The 20,813-nt window shown below is 42.6% G+C and overlaps 1 protein-coding gene across 8 annotated transcripts in view; it reads right to left on the reverse strand.

The window, feature by feature from the left end:
* Positions 1–535: 535 nt before the first annotated feature.
* The window catches only part of LOC108713861 (tetraspanin-4), a 374,746-nt gene continuing 354,468 nt past the window's right edge, over positions 536–20,813 (reverse strand). For all 8 annotated transcript variants that reach the window (XM_041589969.1, XM_041589965.1, XM_018257529.2 and 5 more), the window contains 4 exons: positions 13,520–13,621; positions 9,417–9,548; positions 5,189–5,272; positions 536–2,877 (listed from right to left, as the gene is read on the reverse strand). In XM_041589969.1, the coding sequence (XP_041445903.1) occupies positions 2,809–2,877; positions 5,189–5,272; positions 9,417–9,548; positions 13,520–13,621 (387 nt within the window). In that variant the 3' untranslated portion in view covers positions 536–2,808. The remainder of the gene's footprint in view (positions 2,878–5,188; positions 5,273–9,416; positions 9,549–13,519; positions 13,622–20,813) is intronic.

Here is a 20,813-nt window from a genome sequence, read left to right on the forward strand (position 1 = left end):
CAGTATGATATATTTGCCATTATATATTTACTTATATATTTGCCAGTGTGTATTCCAGGGGTCTGTATAACTAAATGGACAGGCAAGGAGTCTACATTTTATATAGTATCTTATAATAGTTGCCTACTGTGCTTTGTTATTAAACGGTCATTTTAGGCGTAAATGAGATTTGCATGAGAGCCGGGAATCCAATTATGGTCTATTTTAAAAACACACAGGGTATCAGCTTACAGATCCAAGTCCAATATTTGCTCATAGACTTAAGAAGGAAGCAAGTACACCTTATATTTTTCCCCCAAAAATAGCTAATTAAAACATAGGGTTTGCCATTTTGTCGCCTGACCTCAAGCCAGGATGCTTTGGAATGCTGAGGATCAGGCCTAATGCCCAATTTCCATGCCCCACATCACTAATGCTCTTGTGGCTGAAAGGAAGCAAATCCCACCGACAATGTTCTAAAGGTGGCCATACACTATGTTCTAAAGGTGGCCATACACTATACGACTCTGCTGGTTTGGTGAGGTCACCAAACAAGCGGATCTTAACCCGATATGCCCACCCATGGCAGGGCGATATTGTGTTAATCCAAACATTTGGCTAGGTCCAAACAACTGGATTATACAATGGAAATGGGTGCCATCAGGTTGTAGGACCGCATCAGCTATCCTATGCAGTCCTCGATCATAGGAAAAATCAAACCTGCCGATTTATATCAGGCTGATTTTTGGCCTGATATCAATCGGGGGTGACCCGTCGCACGCCCCCACACATGGGCAGATCTAAAGGACAGATAATGGCAACTTTTATCTGCCCGTGTATGGCCACCTTAACATCTAATGGGAACCTTCCCAGATAAGCAGAGACTCTAAAAGCAGCAAAGAAGAGTCCAACTTCAGATTAATACCCTTGGTTTTGGATTGAGATATTGGACAGACTAGTGCCCAATAGTGATGTGCAGTTGACAAAAAGTCAACCCACTCCCAACCCTAACCTGCCCTTTCACCACCTGCACCCAACCCTAACCTGCCCTTTCACCACCTGCACCCAACCCTAACTTGCCCTTTCACAACCTGTACCCAACCCTAACCTGCCCTTTCATCACCCGCACCCAACCCTAACCCAGCACTCCTCGGTATTTATAGACTTTCGCCCAACCCACCCCGCTCTGATGTCATGGAACGATGGGGTACGCAGGTGCAAGCCTATAAAAACTGAAAATTCAGGGCATCGTAAAGTCGATGGCAGTTGGGCACTAGGTAAAGTTCTGCCCAAACCAGCCAATGGCCGCACATTACTAGTGCCCACCTACTTCTATCACTACTATATAGTGTAGTAGTAGTAGACAACTGTCACTTGAGGTACAACTATCCACATCCAGGGGGTAGATCTTCTCCATACCCTCTAGCTATCATTCATTTTGCCATACAATGCTGACAGTCAGAACAACGGATGTTTATGGTACAAACAAAGCATTTTGCAGAATTGGTAGACACGGCATGAGCTGCATCGGTAAGTGGCTACTGCCCTCTAAGCAGACCTGCTTCCCCCTCCATCTTTGTGCTCCTAGCCAGAAGAATCATTTGGAAGCCGCAGATGTTTGTAGTTGACATAAACACGCAGGTCTCCTGTGTTATTCATAAGAGGAAGGTGAGCGCTGGCATCAGTCTTAGCAGTACAACGTGCCTGGGGCAACGCAAGATACAAAATCCTTATTTAGAAACCACGTGGCCTGACAATTTGAAGCTTTGTAGAAATCACTGGTAAGACGTGAGCTCTGAAGCTGGCTCAGCACATAACCTGGAAGATCCCATTCCACCAGCAGAGCCACTTTATCTATCAGTTGTCGCCTGCAGACAGTTACACTCCAGTGTGCCCAGATCTATACATCGCTGCCAGCGATTAAATTAAAAAAGGGCTCAGGAATGGAGTGCTTGGGTACGACAGAAATATTGTGGGCAGTTAATCAGAGCTGTCTATGTAGCAGCTGGAAATAGAACATATTTTACAAAACTGCAATGTCCTGGGCAGCTGTTGATGATATCAAGGTTATATAATGGAGCGATTAGTTGCCCTTTGACCTACAATTCCTTTTTATTACTGTAAAGCTCATTATGGTTGACCTTTAAGGAGAGGTTACTTTAAGACTTCTGCAAACACAGCAAGCAATCTCCGCTGCAGACTACTGTTCCGCCCATTAGCCACGCTGTAGGAGTCGGCACAAGTTTTAATGTAACTGGGAGGCATAAAACGCACATCATTAAGTAACTGCGCTTCTCTCCATGCTCCTGTGCACATAATGCTGGCGCTTAGTACGGCCATTCTTCCCTTTCCCCTCCAGGTATTTGTACTTAACCTTTTCATCACTACATGGCTTCCAATTTCAGCTTTTCTGCATTTGATCTGCCAGGTAAAGAGAGAGTTGTCTGATGGGTAAGGATGGCATCGGCAGTGGCACAGGAGAAGTATAAGAAAGAAGGATAATGTGGCCACCAATTCCTTTTGGGCCAACATCTGCTGTAAAAATCCCTCTGCCTTGTTCCATAACAAATGTTCACATGTCCATCAAGCGTATGGCTCCTTCTTCAGTGCCTGTTACTTCCTAGGTGTCACCCATATAAATAGCCCCAATCTCTGCAGCATACTTGGAGAAAGGTGTGAATTGTCAGTGGTCCATTAGACAAGGGAGGCTGGGCAAGTCAGAGCTGGAGGATGAATGGAAGGAAGAAAGATTGGGTGTCAGAGCTTCTCGGTTTGGTTCCTGCCTTGTGCGCCTCTGAGATGGAAGCTCACGGGAGAGTCGGGATGAGCTCAGGCATAGTAGGTGTCCGTTTTTGCCATCTGACAGTACATGGTCATAGCGAAGGTCAGTCCCAGTATCTGTAAGGGCACACACACATCAGGTTACCAGCAATCACATGCATGTTTGGTTTCAGTTGAATGAATTTATATACAGTATGGGTTTTTCATATTTTTAAAGGTTCACCTTAAAGTAAACTGTTTGCTTCATAGCAAATCATAATACTATGAGTGTGTGCCAGCATGGGTTTATGCGTAATAGATCTTGCCAGACTACATTTCTTTTTATGAGAAGGTGAGCAGGGACCTCGACTCTAGGATGACAGTGGATGTGATTTACTTTGCTAAAGCATTTGATACAGTGCCACACAAAAGGTTACTGGTTAAATTAAGGAATGATGGCCTGGAACATAGTATTTGTACCTGGATAGAGAACTGGCTAAAAGACTACAAAGAGTGGTGGTAAATGGAACATTTTCTAATTGGACCAGTGTTGTTAGTGGAGTACCGCAGGGCTCTGTACTAGGTCCCTTGCTTTTCAACTTGTTTATTAATGACCTGGAGGTGGGCATTGAAAGTACTGTTTCTATTTTTGCAGATGATACTAAATTGTGCAGAACTATAGGTTCCATGCAGGATGCTGCCACTTTGCAGAGTCATTTGTCTAAGTTGGGAAACTGGGCAGCAAACTGGAAAATGAGGTTCAATGTTGATAAATGCAGGTTATGCACTTTGGCAAAAATAATATAAATGCAAGTTATACACTAAATGGCAGTGTGTTGGGAGTTTCCTTAAATGAGAAGGATCTAGGGGTTTTTGTAGATAACAAGTTGTCTAATTCTGGGCAGTGTCATTCTGTGGCTACTAAAGCAAATAAAGTTCCATCTTGCATAAAAAAGGGCATTAACTCAAGGGATGAAAACATAATTATGCCTCTTTATAGGTCCCTGGTAAGGCCTCATCTGGAGTATGCAGTGCAGTTTTGGACTCCAGTCCTTAAAGGAGAAGGAAAGGTTAAAATTAAGTAAGCCTTATCAGAAAGGTCCATCTAAATACACCAGTAAACCCCCAAAGTAATGTTGCTCTGAATCCCCTGTCAAAAGAAACACCGCATTTCTTTCCTTCTATTGTGTACTCATGGGCTTCTGTATCAGACTTCCTGCCTTCAGCTTAAACCTCATTGCCCTGGGCAAGAGCATGCTCAGTTTGCTCCTCTCCCCCCACCCCTCCCTTCTCTACTGTAATCTGAGCCCAGAGCAGGGAGAGACTCAGGCAGGAAGTGATGTCACACCACATTAATACTGCAGCTCCTATTCTAAACAAACAGAGAGTTTCTAGAGCTTTTTACTCAGGTATGGTTAAACATTCTACAGAATAAATATAGCATTCTAGCTTGCACTATTGCAGCTAATCTATTGGCAATAAAATGCCTCCATAGCTTTCCTTCTCCTTTAAGAGGGATATAAATGAGCTGGAGAGAGTGCAGAGACTAAGTGCAACTAAACTGGTTAGAGGGATGGAAGACTTAAATTAGACTGTGAAGGTTGGGGTTGTTTTCTCTGGAAAAAAGGCGCTTGCGAGGGGACATGATTACACTTTACAAGTACATTAGAGGACATTATAGACCAATAGCAGGGGACCTTTTTACCCATAAAGTGGATCACCGTACCAGAGGCCTCCCCTTTAGACTAGAAGAAAAGAACTTTCATTTGAAGCAACGTAGGGGGTTCTTCACAGTCAGGACAGTGAGGTTGTGGAATGCACTGCCGGGTGATACTTAACTCTATAATTAGTATAGATATGGGTATATAGAATTTATGTGAGGGGATTTCCTTTTTCACTGTAATAAAACAGTAGCTTGTACTTGATTGAAACTAAGATATAATTAATCCTTATTGGAAGCAAAACCAGCCTATTGGGTTTATTTAATGTTTAGATAATTTTCTAGTAGACTTAAGGTATGAAGATCCAAATTACAGAAACATCTGTTATCCCATACCTGTATTATTGCCTGCAATATAAAATATATACACCAGGCATTTACTATGAATGTAACAGATCATCATATCCTCATCACACAGATATTACAATATGGCAGTACTGGAGGCAGCCTGATCCTTTGTAGGAAGAAGCTTTGTCTAGAAATCTGTCCTTAGTGAGCACAGAACCACCATTTTGGGCCTCCCAATGTAATAATTATGCAATATCAGCTCAGCTGATATTCCATGAATATTTCTAAGTGATATTTTTGTTACTTTGAAAAATGCAAGGAAAAAAACAGCATTTTTGAAGTATATCTATCTTTTTCAAGATTTTGATTAATTTGAAATCAATGTATATAAGAAGGATTTCACCGTGAGTAACCATAGCAAGGAAAGCAAATCATACCGACCTGAACTAGCGCGGTGCACAGCCCAAAAATGCCAACTGCCAAGAGATTCTCATGGAGCCAAATCTTCACTGTGTCATAGCATGGCTGAAACAGAGCAAAAATAGACCTTTAAATATATTAATATATGTACAGGCAGATAGTGTGCTTTGCTCAGTCTCTATATATGAATGACCAAATGATCATGGCCACAGAGGTCCAAGGACAGAATGGGAACTAGTGGCGGGCAAAAGAGGCACATGCCTAGGGCACAAGGGTGGGGGCTACGGTTGCCACTTGTCTTGTTTTGAATACCCTCATTCCTGTCTGGGTTTTAGTATTGTGAAACTAGAATCCTCCCAATTGCAATCACATGATCTTATAGGCCTGCCCCACTGCTCTGACATAAGGGACCCTCTCCCAACATCAAACTCCTCCTCCTAACATCATCTTCCAGCTCCCTATGTCCAGGTTTTGGCCCTGGAAAAGGTTGGAACCCAAATCACATGCATCTTCTGCCTGCCTAACCCCAGTTCTGCAACTCTGGTTGAGGGAGCAGCATTATATGTCGGGGTCAATGGTGATGACTGGGCAGGCAGGGATGGTGTTTGACCAGCCCTTTACTCATCACCTCGCTGAATAGGGGGCAGTGATCAAGGGGCGAGAGTGGCCTTGGGCAGTCTCTTATTGACCACCTAGAATTCAGCCATGGACTGCTCTCTAGCAACTCCAAACCAACCACCATTTTTTCAACCTGTTCCACTTCCCCAGAATCCCTACTGTCTCCTCATTTACTGGCTAAATGGGAGGACTTGGTAGAGGGCAGATATTGATGGGTACAGATACTAAGACACAAGTCTTACTGAAACCTGTAGTCGACCAGGTTGAAAAATGGGGTTTGGAAAGTCTTCCCAACCCTTCTAAATGATATACATGGTGTTGGGTTGATAGAGAGCAGTCCATGGCAGAATTCTAGGTGGTCAATAAACTGATATTCCGAAAAATTCCTGGGCAGTGCCAGGCTAAAGGGCAAAAGCACCCAAGGCACTTGTATGCTGCCCCCCTGATAGAGGTGATGAGTAGAGGGCAGGTCAAAACCTCACCCCCACTCATCACCATTGACCCAACACATCACTATGCTCTCTCAGCCAAGGCTACAGAACTAGGATTAGGCAGGCAGAAGAGCTGGACAACTATACTTTCATGTAGGGATGATTCTCATCTCACTGCCAATCACTCCTGCACAAAAGTATAGAAGGTTGTTGGGTTCAATGACGTCCTTGGCATTTTCCTAGGATTTAAATATAAGGTTTTCCCTGTAGATAACTTAGATTGCATGCGCAACCTATGGGCAGAAGGCTAAACCTCTTCATATCTATTAAAGGAGATCTATATTTTATATCCTGATATGTAATCTTTGGTAAGTGTGTGAGCACAGTGGCTCAGCCTACTCTCCATACAGCACTTTATATCTATATTATTTATTAGGAGAGAAGTCCTTGATTATTTATGCAAAGGGGCCACTTCACACGGTTCTGTGGGTCCTCAAGATCAGCGATACTGTTCAAATGATCTCACCACCTAAGTTTTTATTGTACAAACACATCATTAACACTGTTTTTGCAGCAAATTAATTATGCCTATTAAACCTGGGGAGGGAGAAGAAGAAGAAGAAGTGTAATAGGAATGATTAATCACTTTATCATTCCTGGAAAGTGTTTTGCAATAGTTCTGTCTGCAACGTGTTCGCTATATTAAGCAGATTGGTGATAGTTTCCCATTTCATGTTGCGTTAGTCTTATGATGGCCAAATCGATCATTCCATTAGGGAATGGCCACAAGTGTGACCAATATGCTTACGACATACTGATTCTGATATTCAGCTGGGTTCAAAACTGGGGAAAAAACAGAAAACCAACCTATGAGGACAAATGCTGGGTCCACCGTTCTGCCTTCTTTACTTTTAAAGAACCTTTTCACCTGTGTCATCTTCTAGCTTGTTGTGGTAGAAGAAATCATTGCTGCTTAAGGCTGTGACTTTAAAACACCAGGCAGGAGACTCATTTTAGGATATCCTATGCCAATGACTTCATCCTGCAGGCGTGAGTCACCATCTCCGTTCTTGGGTATCTCAAGAATTTTACAAAAGCCTCAGTACAGATCATTACCCTTCCTGCTACCTCTGTGGTCAACCCTACTCCTTCATCCATCCTGGATCAGATCTCCTGGATCGTTCACCCTAATACTAACTCTAGCCCTAATCAATAGGTTTTTAGGGTTACGGCTACTGCTAGGGTGAACTAGGAGGCAGACTGTGAGTGAATGGAAGAGACAGTGGTTGGAGGAGATAGCATGGAGTAAGGTTGACCACAGGGGTTGGAATGTAGACACCTGCCAACTGATAAAGAATACAGGGAGGGAGCAGATAGGATCATAATCTTTGCAAAGGGGTCTTGTGAAACTCTTGGGATACCTGAGAAGTGACCTGGTGTTGAAGTCCTAAATTAAACATTGTAGCTAGGGATGCTATATAAGAAGGCTTCTCCACCAGTTTCCCTCACACGTGAGGATATTTCCACTTCTTTGTCATTCATGCACTATCCCCCCTTTTTGTTGATTATTAACATGTATTTATATAGCGCCAACATATTGCGTAGCACTTATTCTAACTAAAGCAGAGTACAGTGGACACAGTGTGGAGTATTAACAGTTGTGCAGAGAGGAAGAGGACATTATAGTGCAGTGGAATGAAGAGAAAAAAGGAGTGGAGAAGAGATGAAACAGTTCAGAAACAGGGAACCAAAAACAAGAGGTAAAAGACATAATAAAAGTATAAATAACAACATCAGAAAATAAATGGAAAGGGGGAAGAGTAAGACTGTAAACAATGAAGAGTGGGGAATAAGGGATAGCAAATGTACCAGTGAAAAAACATTATATTATATATACATGTAGGATCTGTTAATCCTAAACCCGTTATCCAGAAAGATCTGAATTACAGGAAGGCTATCTCCCATAGACTCCATTTTCATGAAATAATTAAAAAAAATTTATAATTAATTCCTTCCTCTATAATAATGAAACTGTACCTTGTTTGTGATTCTAACTAAGATATAATTAATCCTTATTGGAGACAAACAATCCAATTGGGTTTATTTATGGGGCTATTTATCAAAACATTATTTATTAAAAACATCTTCAAATGGTTGAAGGGACCTGTGCCATTGACTTCTACATGACCATCGACAGGTTTTATCTGGAGTATTTTTGAATTCAAGCTTTTTTGCAGCTCCAGATAATAAATCTGAAAAAAAAGTTGTTGTTTTTTTTGATCCTGAAAAAAAACGAGTTTTTAGTGAAACTACTCTCGAAAAACTCGAATTTTTGGGGAAAAACACAACTCGACCTTTGATAAATAATTCCCTTAATATTTAAGGGGTTATTTACTAAACTCCGAATGCAAAAATCCCGAAAAAATTGCGATTTGTTTTTTTTATTTATAAAATCGGACTTTTAAAAAAAAAAAAAAAAATCACAAATTGTTTGGAATTTATTAAACCCAGAGGATGGAAAAGTCAGAATTCGGCATTGCAGACCTGTTGAGGTTGCATATAAGTCAATGGGAGAAGTCCCAATGATTATTTGATGTGCGCTGGGTTTCAGGTGAAAAAGCATATGAAATCAGAGTTTTCAGGTTAAAAACCCCCCAAAAATCGTGATAATCAGATTTTTTTTCCCGCAAAGCAGATTTCAGGAAATTGTAATAAATAAGCTTAAAAAAACGATATGATCGGAGTTTGTAGCAGAAAATGTTGAGATAAAATCGGACATTGATAAATAACCCCCTAAATGATTTTTTCAGTAGACAAGGTTTGGAGATCCAAATGACAGAAAGACCCCATATCCAGAAAACTCCTGTTTCTGAGAATTCTGGATAACAGGTCCCATACCTGTATTATTTAAATGCTCCCTCTGAGCTGAAATATTTCAGGTCTCGAAGCCTTTCCTTGAGTACCAACAATACCTGTTTTTTGCCAGGGAAGTCACTCTTCCAACTCCTTCTAATATTACACGGTGCAACGATGGGATGTTAATGATTAATTGTAGGAACAGACAAAGACAGACATTTATAGGCATTGTGTTATTCTGTCCACTACTTCCTACAGTATACAGGGAGGAGAACACAGGTCCCTATGACTGGCACACTACAATTATCAATGCCATTACAAATCAACACTCCATTGTAACTCACCGATTTCCACCAGGTGCCCGGGGAGTGCAGGCCACAGTTCTCACTAAATTCCAGGCAGCAGGAGTCGGGGACACGGGTGGCGTTGTACACCTCAAACCAATCGGTATAATTAGCGACTCCGCAGCATCGGAACTGAAGCACAAACAAAAAATAAGCAGAATTTCTGATCAGATCTTTCATGTATTTTTCATAAGACACGTTTGTAAATGCGAGCGCAACAGCACCTCAATTATCATCATTTTGATTGGCTGCAAATGTTACCATTACCGGGACTGAAGCTTGAATAAGAATCTCTGAACTGAATGAGAAAGAATAAGGCTAGATATTTTATAAAAGTGGCCATGCAGTAAAAGTTCTGCTCGTTTGGTGGGGTTGCCCAACAAGTGGATCTCTCCCTGATATGCTTATCCAGAGGTGGGTGATATCGGGCTGATCCGATCGTGGGCCCAACAATCGGATCACACGCCCGAGGGGAGTGATGCAGGATAGAGCACCGGAGGGAAGGGATGCAGGAGAGAGCACCGAAGGGGAGGGATGCAGGAGAGAGCACCGAAGGGGAGGGATGCAGGAGAGAGCACCGAAGGGGAGGGATGCAGGAGAGAGCGCCAGAGAGGAGGGATGCAGGAGAGAGCACCGGAGGGGAGGGGGCAGGAGAGAGCGAGCACCGAAGGGGAGGGATGCAGGAGAGAGCGCCAGAGAGGAGGGATGCAGGAGAGAGCACCGGAGGGGAGGGGGCAGGAGAGAGCGAGCACCGAAGGGGAGGGATGCAGGAGAGAGCACTGGAGGGGAGGGGGCAGGAGAGAGCGCCAGAGGGGAGGGATGCAGGAGAGAGCACCGGAGGGGAGGGATGCAGGAGAGAGCGCCAGAGGGGAGGGATGCAGGAGAGAGCGCCAGAGGGGAGGGATGCAGGAGAGAGCACCGGAGGGGAGGGTTGCGGAAGGGAGGGAGGCAGGAGAGAGCGCCGGAGTGGAAGGAGACAGGAGAAAGTGCGGGAGGGAGGCAGGAGAAAGCGCAAGAGGGGAGGGGAGAGAGCGCTGGAGAGAAAGGGAGAGCAGCGAATATGGACTAGGAGTAGGCAGAAGACAGGTACCTGCCCCCCTTTCGTTGCTTCCTAGGCAGGTGCCTCTTATGCTAGCCCTGTGAAGATCCAAATTACGGAAAGATCTGTTATCTGGAAAACCCCAGGACCCATTCTGGATAAATTCTTTTGTCCAACAGACCACACTTCTAAATAGAATTACAGTTCTGCTCATCTAGATTCATATTTGAAATGACAGTGCCTCACTTTTAAGTCATTATAAAAAATAAAATATATAGACAGTAAATATAAAGTGCTTGTCAATTAACCCTGATAATTTCCTGAAAGTGGAGTGTGAATTTACCTGCAATTAAAAGTGATGTGAAATTTAACCGCTAAATGTACCACTGTGAACTAAACCAGTCAAAATGCAGCATTTCCTTCCCTGCCTCGGCCTAAGGGCTAGTCCACACGGGGAGATAGCCCTGCGTTTGCGGTCGCGGCGACAAAGCGCCGCGCCAGTCGCCGCGACCGGCGCAGGCGACAGTTTTGTATGGGCGCCTATGTAAAAACGCCTGTGCTAACCACACGAGGCGATGCGCTTTTCAACAGTCGCCTGAAAAAGCCTGGCGAGGCATTTTCAGGCGACTGTTGAAAAGCGCATCGCCTCGTGTGGTTAGCACAGGCGTTTTTACATAGGCGCCCATACAAAACTGTCGCCTGCGCCGGTCGCGGCGACTGGCGCGGCGCTTTGTCGCCGCGACCGCAAACGCAAGGCTATCTCCCCGTGTGGAATAGCCCTAATAAGATGCTTTTCTCTCATTATTCCAAACGCATTATGACAAGTGAAAGTTAATTACTGATTAGCTGATTAGAGCTACAGCTTGTGCAGCACATTGTTAGATTTTAGTGTATTAGCTAAAACAAAGTCTGTCGGTAGCGCAATTCACTCGCAGGGAAAGGAGGCAGATTTCCTTATCAGCGCAAACAGATACAATGGTATTAGTTAAAGGGTAACCGAAGCCTACCGAGAATGTGTTTCTTATAAGCCACTGAAATGGTCTCCATGGACAGCAAAACTATACAATGTAAGATATTCATTTATTGTAAATAAGCATAAGGTATTCACTTGACAGCCCAGACCTTCATTGCAAAACCGGGTAAAGCTTCCCTATACAAAGTACAGGACAAGGTTGGACCCAGGGCATTGTTTAGTGATCTGGCAGTGATACCCAAGTGTTGCAGGCGTAAAGACATAATTGTACTGGCTTGCAAAGAAATAGCCAATCACATCCCTTATTTGGCAACCGCAAGGAACTTTTTTGATGCTTGTATGGCTCTCCAATGCTTTCTCTATTTGACTATGGCTAATGGGTTAAAAAGGTTGGGGACATTTATAGCCTCTACTTATATATTTATAAAGACTTGTGAGTTTAGAGCAGCAGTTTACTTGACTGAAGCAGGGAGCATCTACTGACGTTTCTCTGCTCGGTTCTATCATTTCAATCACATTCAGCAATAAAACTAAGCAGGGAAACCTCAGGAAATCATTCTTGCGCCCCTAACTTAAGCTCCAGCTATTGTGTCCAGTTTCCACCTGAACAGAACAGCAGGAAGAGCTCAAGTTACAAATTCAGTAGATCAACATTGTAAAACTGCAAATATCATGAAAACTAAGAAAAAAATATGTAAAAGGTCACATGGGGCGTTTTCCATCCTGCAATTTCTTTTTCCCAACATGCATTTCTGTTTTTTCTTGTTCCCCACAATTCCACCTGGAAAATTTTTGTAAACTTTTGTGAAAAAAAAGCCAAGTGGAAAAGGAATTTGCATGCAAATTGTAGCCGTAGTGTTCGTCAATACACAACGTAATTACATGAGCAGCGTACAACATCACAAATACGTCTATGCGCAATCAATCTCGCAAGAGTTTGGCCGCCATATTGAAAATACATGGCATCTTTCAACAAAGTATATTTTCAAACTTGTGGATCCCACAGAGTTCAATAATATGGTGTTTACTTGGCGTATCTGCTGAAAAAAAGCAAATACTGGCATCCCTTAGCCCAGTGATCCCCAACCAGTAGAGCGAGCAACATATTGCTCCACAACCCCTTGGATGTTGCTCCCAGTTGGCCTCAAAGCAGGTGCTTATTTTTGAATTCCAGGCTTGGAGGCAGGCCTGGATTTGCAGCAAGGCCGCATAGGCCCAGGCCTAGGGCGGCATCAATTAAGGGGCGGCAAGCCGCCCAGCCGCACAAGCAGTTTTCTTGGGGATCCTTGCCTTAGCAGATGTTGGCTCGCAAGTGTCCCGTTGGGATTGCTATAGTGCGCATTTCATTATTAAAGTACGTAGTTACCCTCGTATATGTGGTTTTAAAAACGCCCCATGTGACCTTGCCCTAAATAATCTATATCAATATGTCTTGGTAGAATGGGTCAAATTACCAATGTTTAGGGGCCCTAAATTGAATTTGCAGAGGGGCCAGTAACATCTAGTGCGGATAGAGAAGCATTTGTGTATCTGCATGGATATGCTCACGTTTGGCTTCCATGTTGTGCCAGCTTTCTAGCTATTTAAGAACACCAGCCAGCAGCCTCTTCTTAAAAAATCTTAAGGAAAATAAACACGTTGCCTTGTCTTGCCTCCTTAAATGGATCTTAATATATTTATGAGGGTTGCAATAAAAATACCTAGTTCAGTATAAAGTCAACAAAAATCAATTCCTTTTATTACAGCTCAGTGAAAGAAGTTCGGCTCTCTTATCTCAGTAATTCCACTGTAGCGTGAGCAATGCGCTTTCACTTGCTTTCTATGTATGTTTTTATTCTCCGCAAGCACTTTATCATTTTCCCCAGTGTTGTAGAAATACCTCCAGTTTTTTTAAGTTGCAGAGGCAATGAAAAAAAAAAATCAGAGAAAAAAAAAAAAAAAAAAGCACCACTAAGCCAGACTAAGCCGCAATATTGAGTAATGTATGCTGGCGCTCACTCCTACGGTTTCTGATATCCAATACTGGAGTTTAGTGCAATCTCGTAGAAGAGATCTTGTATTCATTGAGCTACTGTGCAGAGCGCTACATACATCAGTCTGAATGATGCTCCATGCATTGGTGAGGCCGATGTTCCCTTCTGTGCCATACAGATGAAGACCCTTCTTCAGGTCTTGCTGTGCGTATCTATCGATCTGGAAAACAACAGCAGAGAACATTACAGATTGTTCAGATCAATTAAAAGGAGAGGGAGAAAATAAAGTCAGAATATCAATGTTACGGAAAAACCAGAGCAGATAATGACAGTTTTCCTATAGAAGCTCCATAGTTTATATTTCAGCAGCAGCAATGGTCCCGTGGCCTTTGTTTCCGTGAATGTGGACAATGGTGGGACTATTGACGCTATGATTAATACACTGTTATAATACATTATTATACATACTCTGTTTAAACATTTATCATTTCATTCTAGAAACCAATCTCTCTTGGTACCCAATCAAAATGTATAGAGGAGAAGAAGCATGCTGGGTCAACATGTGTATTCCTAGATGTGAGCGCTGATCGCTTACAGAAATCATTGGATTTAATAGCGGTTTGATTTCTATTTCCATTTTATGCACAACAGAAGAATCAAATATTCATCCTAGAGAGTCGATGAATGATTTACAGACGGATAAAACAAATGCATTAACTTTGTATTGCCCTTTAAACTTTTAATATGTTGTACAACCTTGTGTTGAACTGGGTTTTGCATATTGTTTTACATTAAAAATGTATATAAAAATATTGTTTTACACTTTACAGATTACATAAAATATTAACGTTTCCTCTCTCTTAATTTGACAGGGTGTCTCTTGCAAATATTCGTTTAGCCTAAGTACTGGCTCCTGCAATGAGAGAATATGAAAGTTTGGCCAATCAATGTAGGAGCCAACTATTTAGGAGCCTATTGGATGGTAAAGGAGACTATCATCTATCCATCATGCAAGCTGTGCAGTGAGTTAGAGCACCTATAGGAGACTCACTGGGTCCTACTGAACGTTTCAGCCAATCAATGTAGGAGCCAACTATTTAGGAGTTTACTGCCTGGTATATGAGCCTATCATCCACCTATGTATCATGCATCCATAATCTAGGCTGTGCAGTGACATCAGAGCACCTATAGGGGTCCCACTGGTCTCCAAACAAGGATAGTATGACCCTACTGAAAGTTTCAGCCAATCATTGTAGGAGCCAACTATTTAGGAGTATATTGGCTGGTACATGAGGCCGTGCAGTGACTTTAGAGCACCTATAGGGGGCCCACTGGGCCCTACTGAAAGTTTCAGCCAATCAATGTAGGAGTCAACTATTTAGGGGCATATTGGCTGATATAGGAGCCTATCATCCATATATGTATCAACCATCCATAATCTAGGCTGTGCATTGACATAAGAGCAACTATAGGGGTCCCACTGGTCTTCAAACAAGGATAGTATGACCCTACTGAAAGTTTCAGTCAATCATTGTAGGAGCGAACTATTTAGGAGTATATTGGCTGGTACATGAGGCTGTGCAGTGACTTTAGAACACCTATAGGGGGCACACTGGGCCCTACTGAAAGTTTCAGCCAATCAATGTAGGAGTCAACTATTTAGGGGCATATTGGCTGGTATAGAAGCCTATCATACATATATGTATCAACCATCCATAATCTAGGCTGTGCATTGAGATAAGAGCAACTATAGGGGTCCCACTGGTCTTCAAACAAGGACAGTATGACCCTACTGAAAGTTTCAGCCAATCAATGCAGGAGCCAACTATTTAGGAAACTATTGGCTGGTATAAGAGCCTATCATCCATCTATGTATAATCCATCCATCATGTAGGCTGTGCAGTGACATCAGAGCACCTATAGGGGTCCCACTGGCCTTCAAACAAGGATCGTATGACCCTACCGAAAGTTTCAGCCAGTCAATGTAGGAGACAACTATTTAGGAGCCTATTAGTTGGTCTATCATCCATCTATAATGCAGGCTGTGCAGTGACATCAGAGCACCTGTCTGAAGGCTAGTGGGCCCCCTTAGTCATTAGGGCCCTTTTTTTGCCAACTGGGTTTTGATATAAGCCTTCAGCCTACCAATTTCTATGGTTATTTTGGATATTAAAAAAGAGGTGTGCTTGGGGAACACTAGTTCTCTTTTTGCTGATGTCTTACTTTTCAGCAGAAGAAGAATTAACTCATGATGGAGACAGACTTATTGAGACTACAGGAAATGGCACATGTATGTTCACACAACTTCTTTTCTATCAAAGCAATGTTTTGCATAGAAACAAAATGCTCTTTAACAACATTTCCTTTAATTAAGACTGTTTTAATCCATTTGTAAGTGGCTCTTAATGTATTCTCTAAACAAACACGCTTATTGTTATCTTTTATTGATAAAGCCCCAGCACACACGCAAAGACTTGCAGCAAAACAAATAAAACATACTACTAAAAAGGATTAGAGGGATGAGCCGGCTCAGAGCACAATCCCTTCCCGATGGGATTACTTCAGGTCCTTTCTGAGATCACTCAACCACTACACGCCATTCTGTCATCATTAGGCATCAAACTCCTTAAAGAAAAAGGCAGCCTATGGATAAGATGATCTGGTTTCTGATGAAAGGGATGAAATGGGAATGAGGGTTAATGTGTCTCGGTGCAAAGTATCTCTCTAGTTTCCATGGCCAGCATCTTACGGATCCCTGAGAAGCCCCACTCTTAGCTTTTGAATCTCTAATATGAATGTTTCCTCCAAAATCAGTGATGTCTCCCTGACAATATGGGGTAAGAGATTTGCAAATGTTTGACCAGGTCTAGAAACCCATAGCAAATAATCAGCAGGTAGGTAGAATATACTGGGCGCCTATTTTAAAGCTTAGGGAATACAAATTCTAGTACAAGTGAGGTGCAGAGCAAAAGGGGATTTTAAGTTCAATCAAAAATGTATGAAAAGGAACTCAAATAATAATGGACGTTGCCTTGGGCTGCTGAGTGTGCACAAGTCTTCTTCTGGGACTGGGATTAGATATCAATCTGAACATACTCCGCAAGAGGCTCAAATTAGGCTGTATCCCTTATCCACACTGACCATGCCCAGTTACTGTATTTCCAGATATGCCCCAATATGCCTAAAATGTTGCTCACTTTCCTATAAGCACTAAATGGCTCATTTACATAATGTATAAAATGTACAAACCCTCTGCTTCGTAACCAGAGTTGAAGGTCTTTGTACTCCATCTGGAGCCACTGTGCCTCCCTGCTGAATACAGCACTGCTTGTTTGGTGGCAATGTATTCATGAGGGGTGGACTGGGGGTAGAACACAGGCATTACAATGGATGCCCCAGCTTGCTCATTATTCAGACATAGAAATTAGAGAGCACCAAAGTGCCGGGTCCACATTCCAATGCCATGATCGGGATTGTAAAGTGTAAATAGGCATGGTCGAGATTGTAATATGGGCTAAACAAATTTATTCTGTAGATAGATAGATGATAGATAAATATGCTTTGTTGAACCCGGTAGAACAATAAAAACAAGTATTTTTCTGCCATGCAATATTGTATGGCTACCGGTGGTGATGCGGCCAACATGCCACTCCCAAATTTTTACCATCCTATGCCCGGGCCTTTGTGGCCTGCCCACAAATCCAGGCCTGCTTTCACATGGTTCAGTTGTTCATACTGTTTGTTTTTCTTTAAATGTACACATATTAAACTAAGGTGTTATGGATTTATATCCTTGTATATATCACTTTTATTCAGACATTTGCCCTGTATATTTGACTGCCAGTCTTTGCTTGGATGGAAGAATTTGTCGCTGAGCCGCCAGACTTGCTCTGACACCTGCCTCTGCTGAGTGCTGCCAATAAAGCCATTTTCCAACCCAAGGCAAGAATTATCCTGAGCGGCACAGCCACTGGCCCAGCACACAAAGTCACAGCCTGGCTACAGATAACACCTACTTATCTCCCCATACGAGGAAAGTGACTGATGGACAGATAATGCCAATTACCATGAACAAAGGCTACGGCGCAGACAAAGGAAGCACTTGGCAGCATGACGGGACTCCTGTTTTCTGGCGATGACATGTCAGTGCGAGGAAGCAAAAAGCCTGTCATTTATACACTCAGCACAGATTTAGGATCATATACTGCAAAGAACTCCCACCATTTCCCACTTGTAAGGGTAATGAAACTGCACTGAACATGGGCATGTTGGTCTATAACGCTATAGCACCTCACATGGACATCACTGGATGAGTTAGTTAAAATAACTATATCCCATACAGTTTCTCATCTTTCTTAGCCACCAGTATATATATATATATATATATATATATATATATATATATATATATATATATATATATATATATATATATCACAGGGCTTATATTGCTCAGCTACGCATCTCCAGCCAGTTGGAATTTGAACTAATTTTGTTTGGATGAAAAGCATCGAAAGACCTACAGCCTCCAAACCTGCAGACTACAGCCCACCAGAGGCAGGCCAAGCCCACAAGATGCCCTAGGCAACCCGATTGGCCACCTTACCCCCCACATGTGCACAAATGAATGTGTACACATATGCACAGTGCTGCCACGCGGAGGAGCGCACAGTGAGGGGCAGCATCGGGGACAAGGAATCTCTGACTAGGGGTAGGTAGGAGATTCTTCAAGAGAAACCTGTCCAACATTCCCCCATTGTTGTGCCTTAGATATGTACCTATTCTGCCTACCCCTAGTTCTGGCCCTGTAGCTCACAGTCCCTGAGCAGGTGATCAGACTGTCAATATAGAGATGTTTTTGGTTAAAATAACCTCTTTTGAGGATTTAGGAGCCAAATAATCATATTTAATGGGCTAGCTAAGTACATCTCAGATCTAGAAAGCACAAAGCTCATGCGACGTGATCTTTAAATTGAACCCAAGGAATTCTCTAAAATGTAGTTTAAAGTATAGAATGTTCCTGAAAAAAAAAACTACAGGTATGGGACCTGTTATCCAGAATGCTTGGACCTGAGGTTTTCCAGGTAATGGATCTTTCTGTAATTTGGATCTTCATACCTTAATTCTACAAGAAAACTATTTAGACATTACATAAACCCAATAGGCTGGTTTTGCTTCCAATAAGGATTAATTATATCTTAGTTGGGGTCAAGTACAATGTACTGTTTTATTATTACAGAGAAAAAGGAAATCATTTTTAAAAATTTGGATTAGGATAAAATGGAATCAATGAGAGACGGCCTTTCTGTAATTCGGAACTTTCTGGATAACGGGTTTCCCATACCTGTACAATTGATAGACAATGTATCTCCTAATAAATGACCTATGAAAGAATCTTTCAAAGAAATTAGCATAACAGTAGTTATTTCCCTTTTATCGTTTGGTACTGTGAGGTGCCCAGCGCTGGATTTAGTGGGCGGGAGGCCGCGTGGTCCTAGCGCCAACATACCCCCCTCCCCGCAATCATGCGTGCGTGCCTGCACCAAAGAGATGGGGAGCCGCCCCTAATATTTTGCAGCCCTAGGCCTGGGCCTTTGTAGCCTCGCCATAAATCCGGGCATGAAGGTGCCATTTTGTGATGCTCTTTGTGTCACTCACTGATCACATGACAGGAAACTAATGCAGGTTGTGCCTGTAACAGGAAGAGGTGAGGAAAAGACACAGCTTTGTCTTTCATTGGCTGATGTAATGTAACCTTCCAGAAAACGTGGAACCCCTATCTGTAGATGTGTGTGGGGGAGTGCCACCCAGCCCCATGCTCAGGGCCGCCATTAGAAATCACGGGGCCCCGTACAACTCTATTTTCAGGGCCCCCTGGGCCCTCCCCGGCCCCCAAGCCCCACCCCAGATCCCGCCCACTCCACACTACCGTTACTACTTGATTAGCCCGCCCCCCGCAAAATATGCCACAGCAGCTCCGTGCATGGAAGCTTTTCTCCTATTAAGATTTCCTGTAACCTCGTGGTCCTTTAAGAATAAGTCCCGGTAAAGCTGTACAGGGATTGGATAAGGGGATCCAATCCCAATGCAGATTTACATGAACTTAATCTTAAAGGACCAATGAGGTTACAGGAAATCTTAATAGTAGAAAATCTTCCGTGCAAAGAGCAGAGCTGCTGTGTCATATTTTGTGCAGCAACACGCTGAAAGCAGGGGGGCCTGGTTAATCAAGTAAATTAAGTATGGTCGGCCCCCCCTAGACACAAAATCCTGCGGGCCCCGAACAACTGTCTCCCCTGTGACCCCCTGATGGCAGCCCTGCCCATGCTATTTGTTTTAAAATACCAAGTATTCTTTTCTAGAAATTTCCAGTTGTCTACAATAACATTTTGTTGGTAAACATTAAACTATCATACTGTCTTTATTCTGCATCTACAGAACTACAGCAAACAAACAAATATTGGTGCAAGGCACTCCGGTACTTAGTACTTAGTTACATGAAATGCGTCAGGCAAGAGATGTTTGTACAATAAAGGTTTCAATTTTTATTTATTTTTCGGTCTGATCTATTCGTAGTATACCGGAGTGCCTTGCACCAATATGAGTTTGTTTGCTCACGGTTTATCCGCCCCCTTGAGCTGAGGGCCTGGGGCAGGAGCACCTGGGCCACTGATCTACTTTGGTGAGTTATCCTAATAACTGCCTATGTTTTGTGTTTAACTGTTCTTGTTACAGGCCTACACACATGCTGCAGAGGCCAATGCCAAATCCCACGGATGTAGGTTTAGCTTAGAGAATTCCTTAGGTGCTGCCACAAAAAAAAAAACAAAAAACAAGAGCTTCAACAGAATCAAACAGCAACCAAACATTATGAATTGGACTAAGCTGTGATTTACAGCATGTTCACAAGACCCAGCTAAAACCCTATGCATTTAACCAGGGCCCTGGGGTATGAAATCTGATGATTACACAGAGATGAAAGCCAAACACATGAATGGATCTTAAAGGGGACCTGTCACGCACACATAAAAAGCTATATGATAAAAGTCCTTTTTAAATTAAACATGAAATCCAATTTACATTTTTTATTAAAGCATTCATAGCTGTTGTAAGCTCATTTATAAATCTCAGCTGTCAATCAAATATGGTCTGCCCCCTTGTCTATGCCTTCGGCTTTCGGAAAGGCTGCGTATATATTGGCTGTGGGTCAACCCACCGTAATTATGTTATGGATCCTTTATTGTCCTTGAATCTTGTTCTTCTAGGTTCTTCATGGTTGTTAAGAGTTTTAATGGTTATTAACTACTTTTTTGGATAAGTGCATCGGCCTACAATGGTCGACACTTTCTGTAGGGAGAACCTTCTATTTAATAGCGTATAAAATGATTCCTTTAGAATACATTTAGAGAAAC

Source organism: Xenopus laevis, chromosome 4L, assembly GCF_017654675.1.
Source record: "Xenopus laevis strain J_2021 chromosome 4L, Xenopus_laevis_v10.1, whole genome shotgun sequence".
NCBI classification, from domain to species: domain Eukaryota; kingdom Metazoa; phylum Chordata; class Amphibia; order Anura; family Pipidae; genus Xenopus; species Xenopus laevis.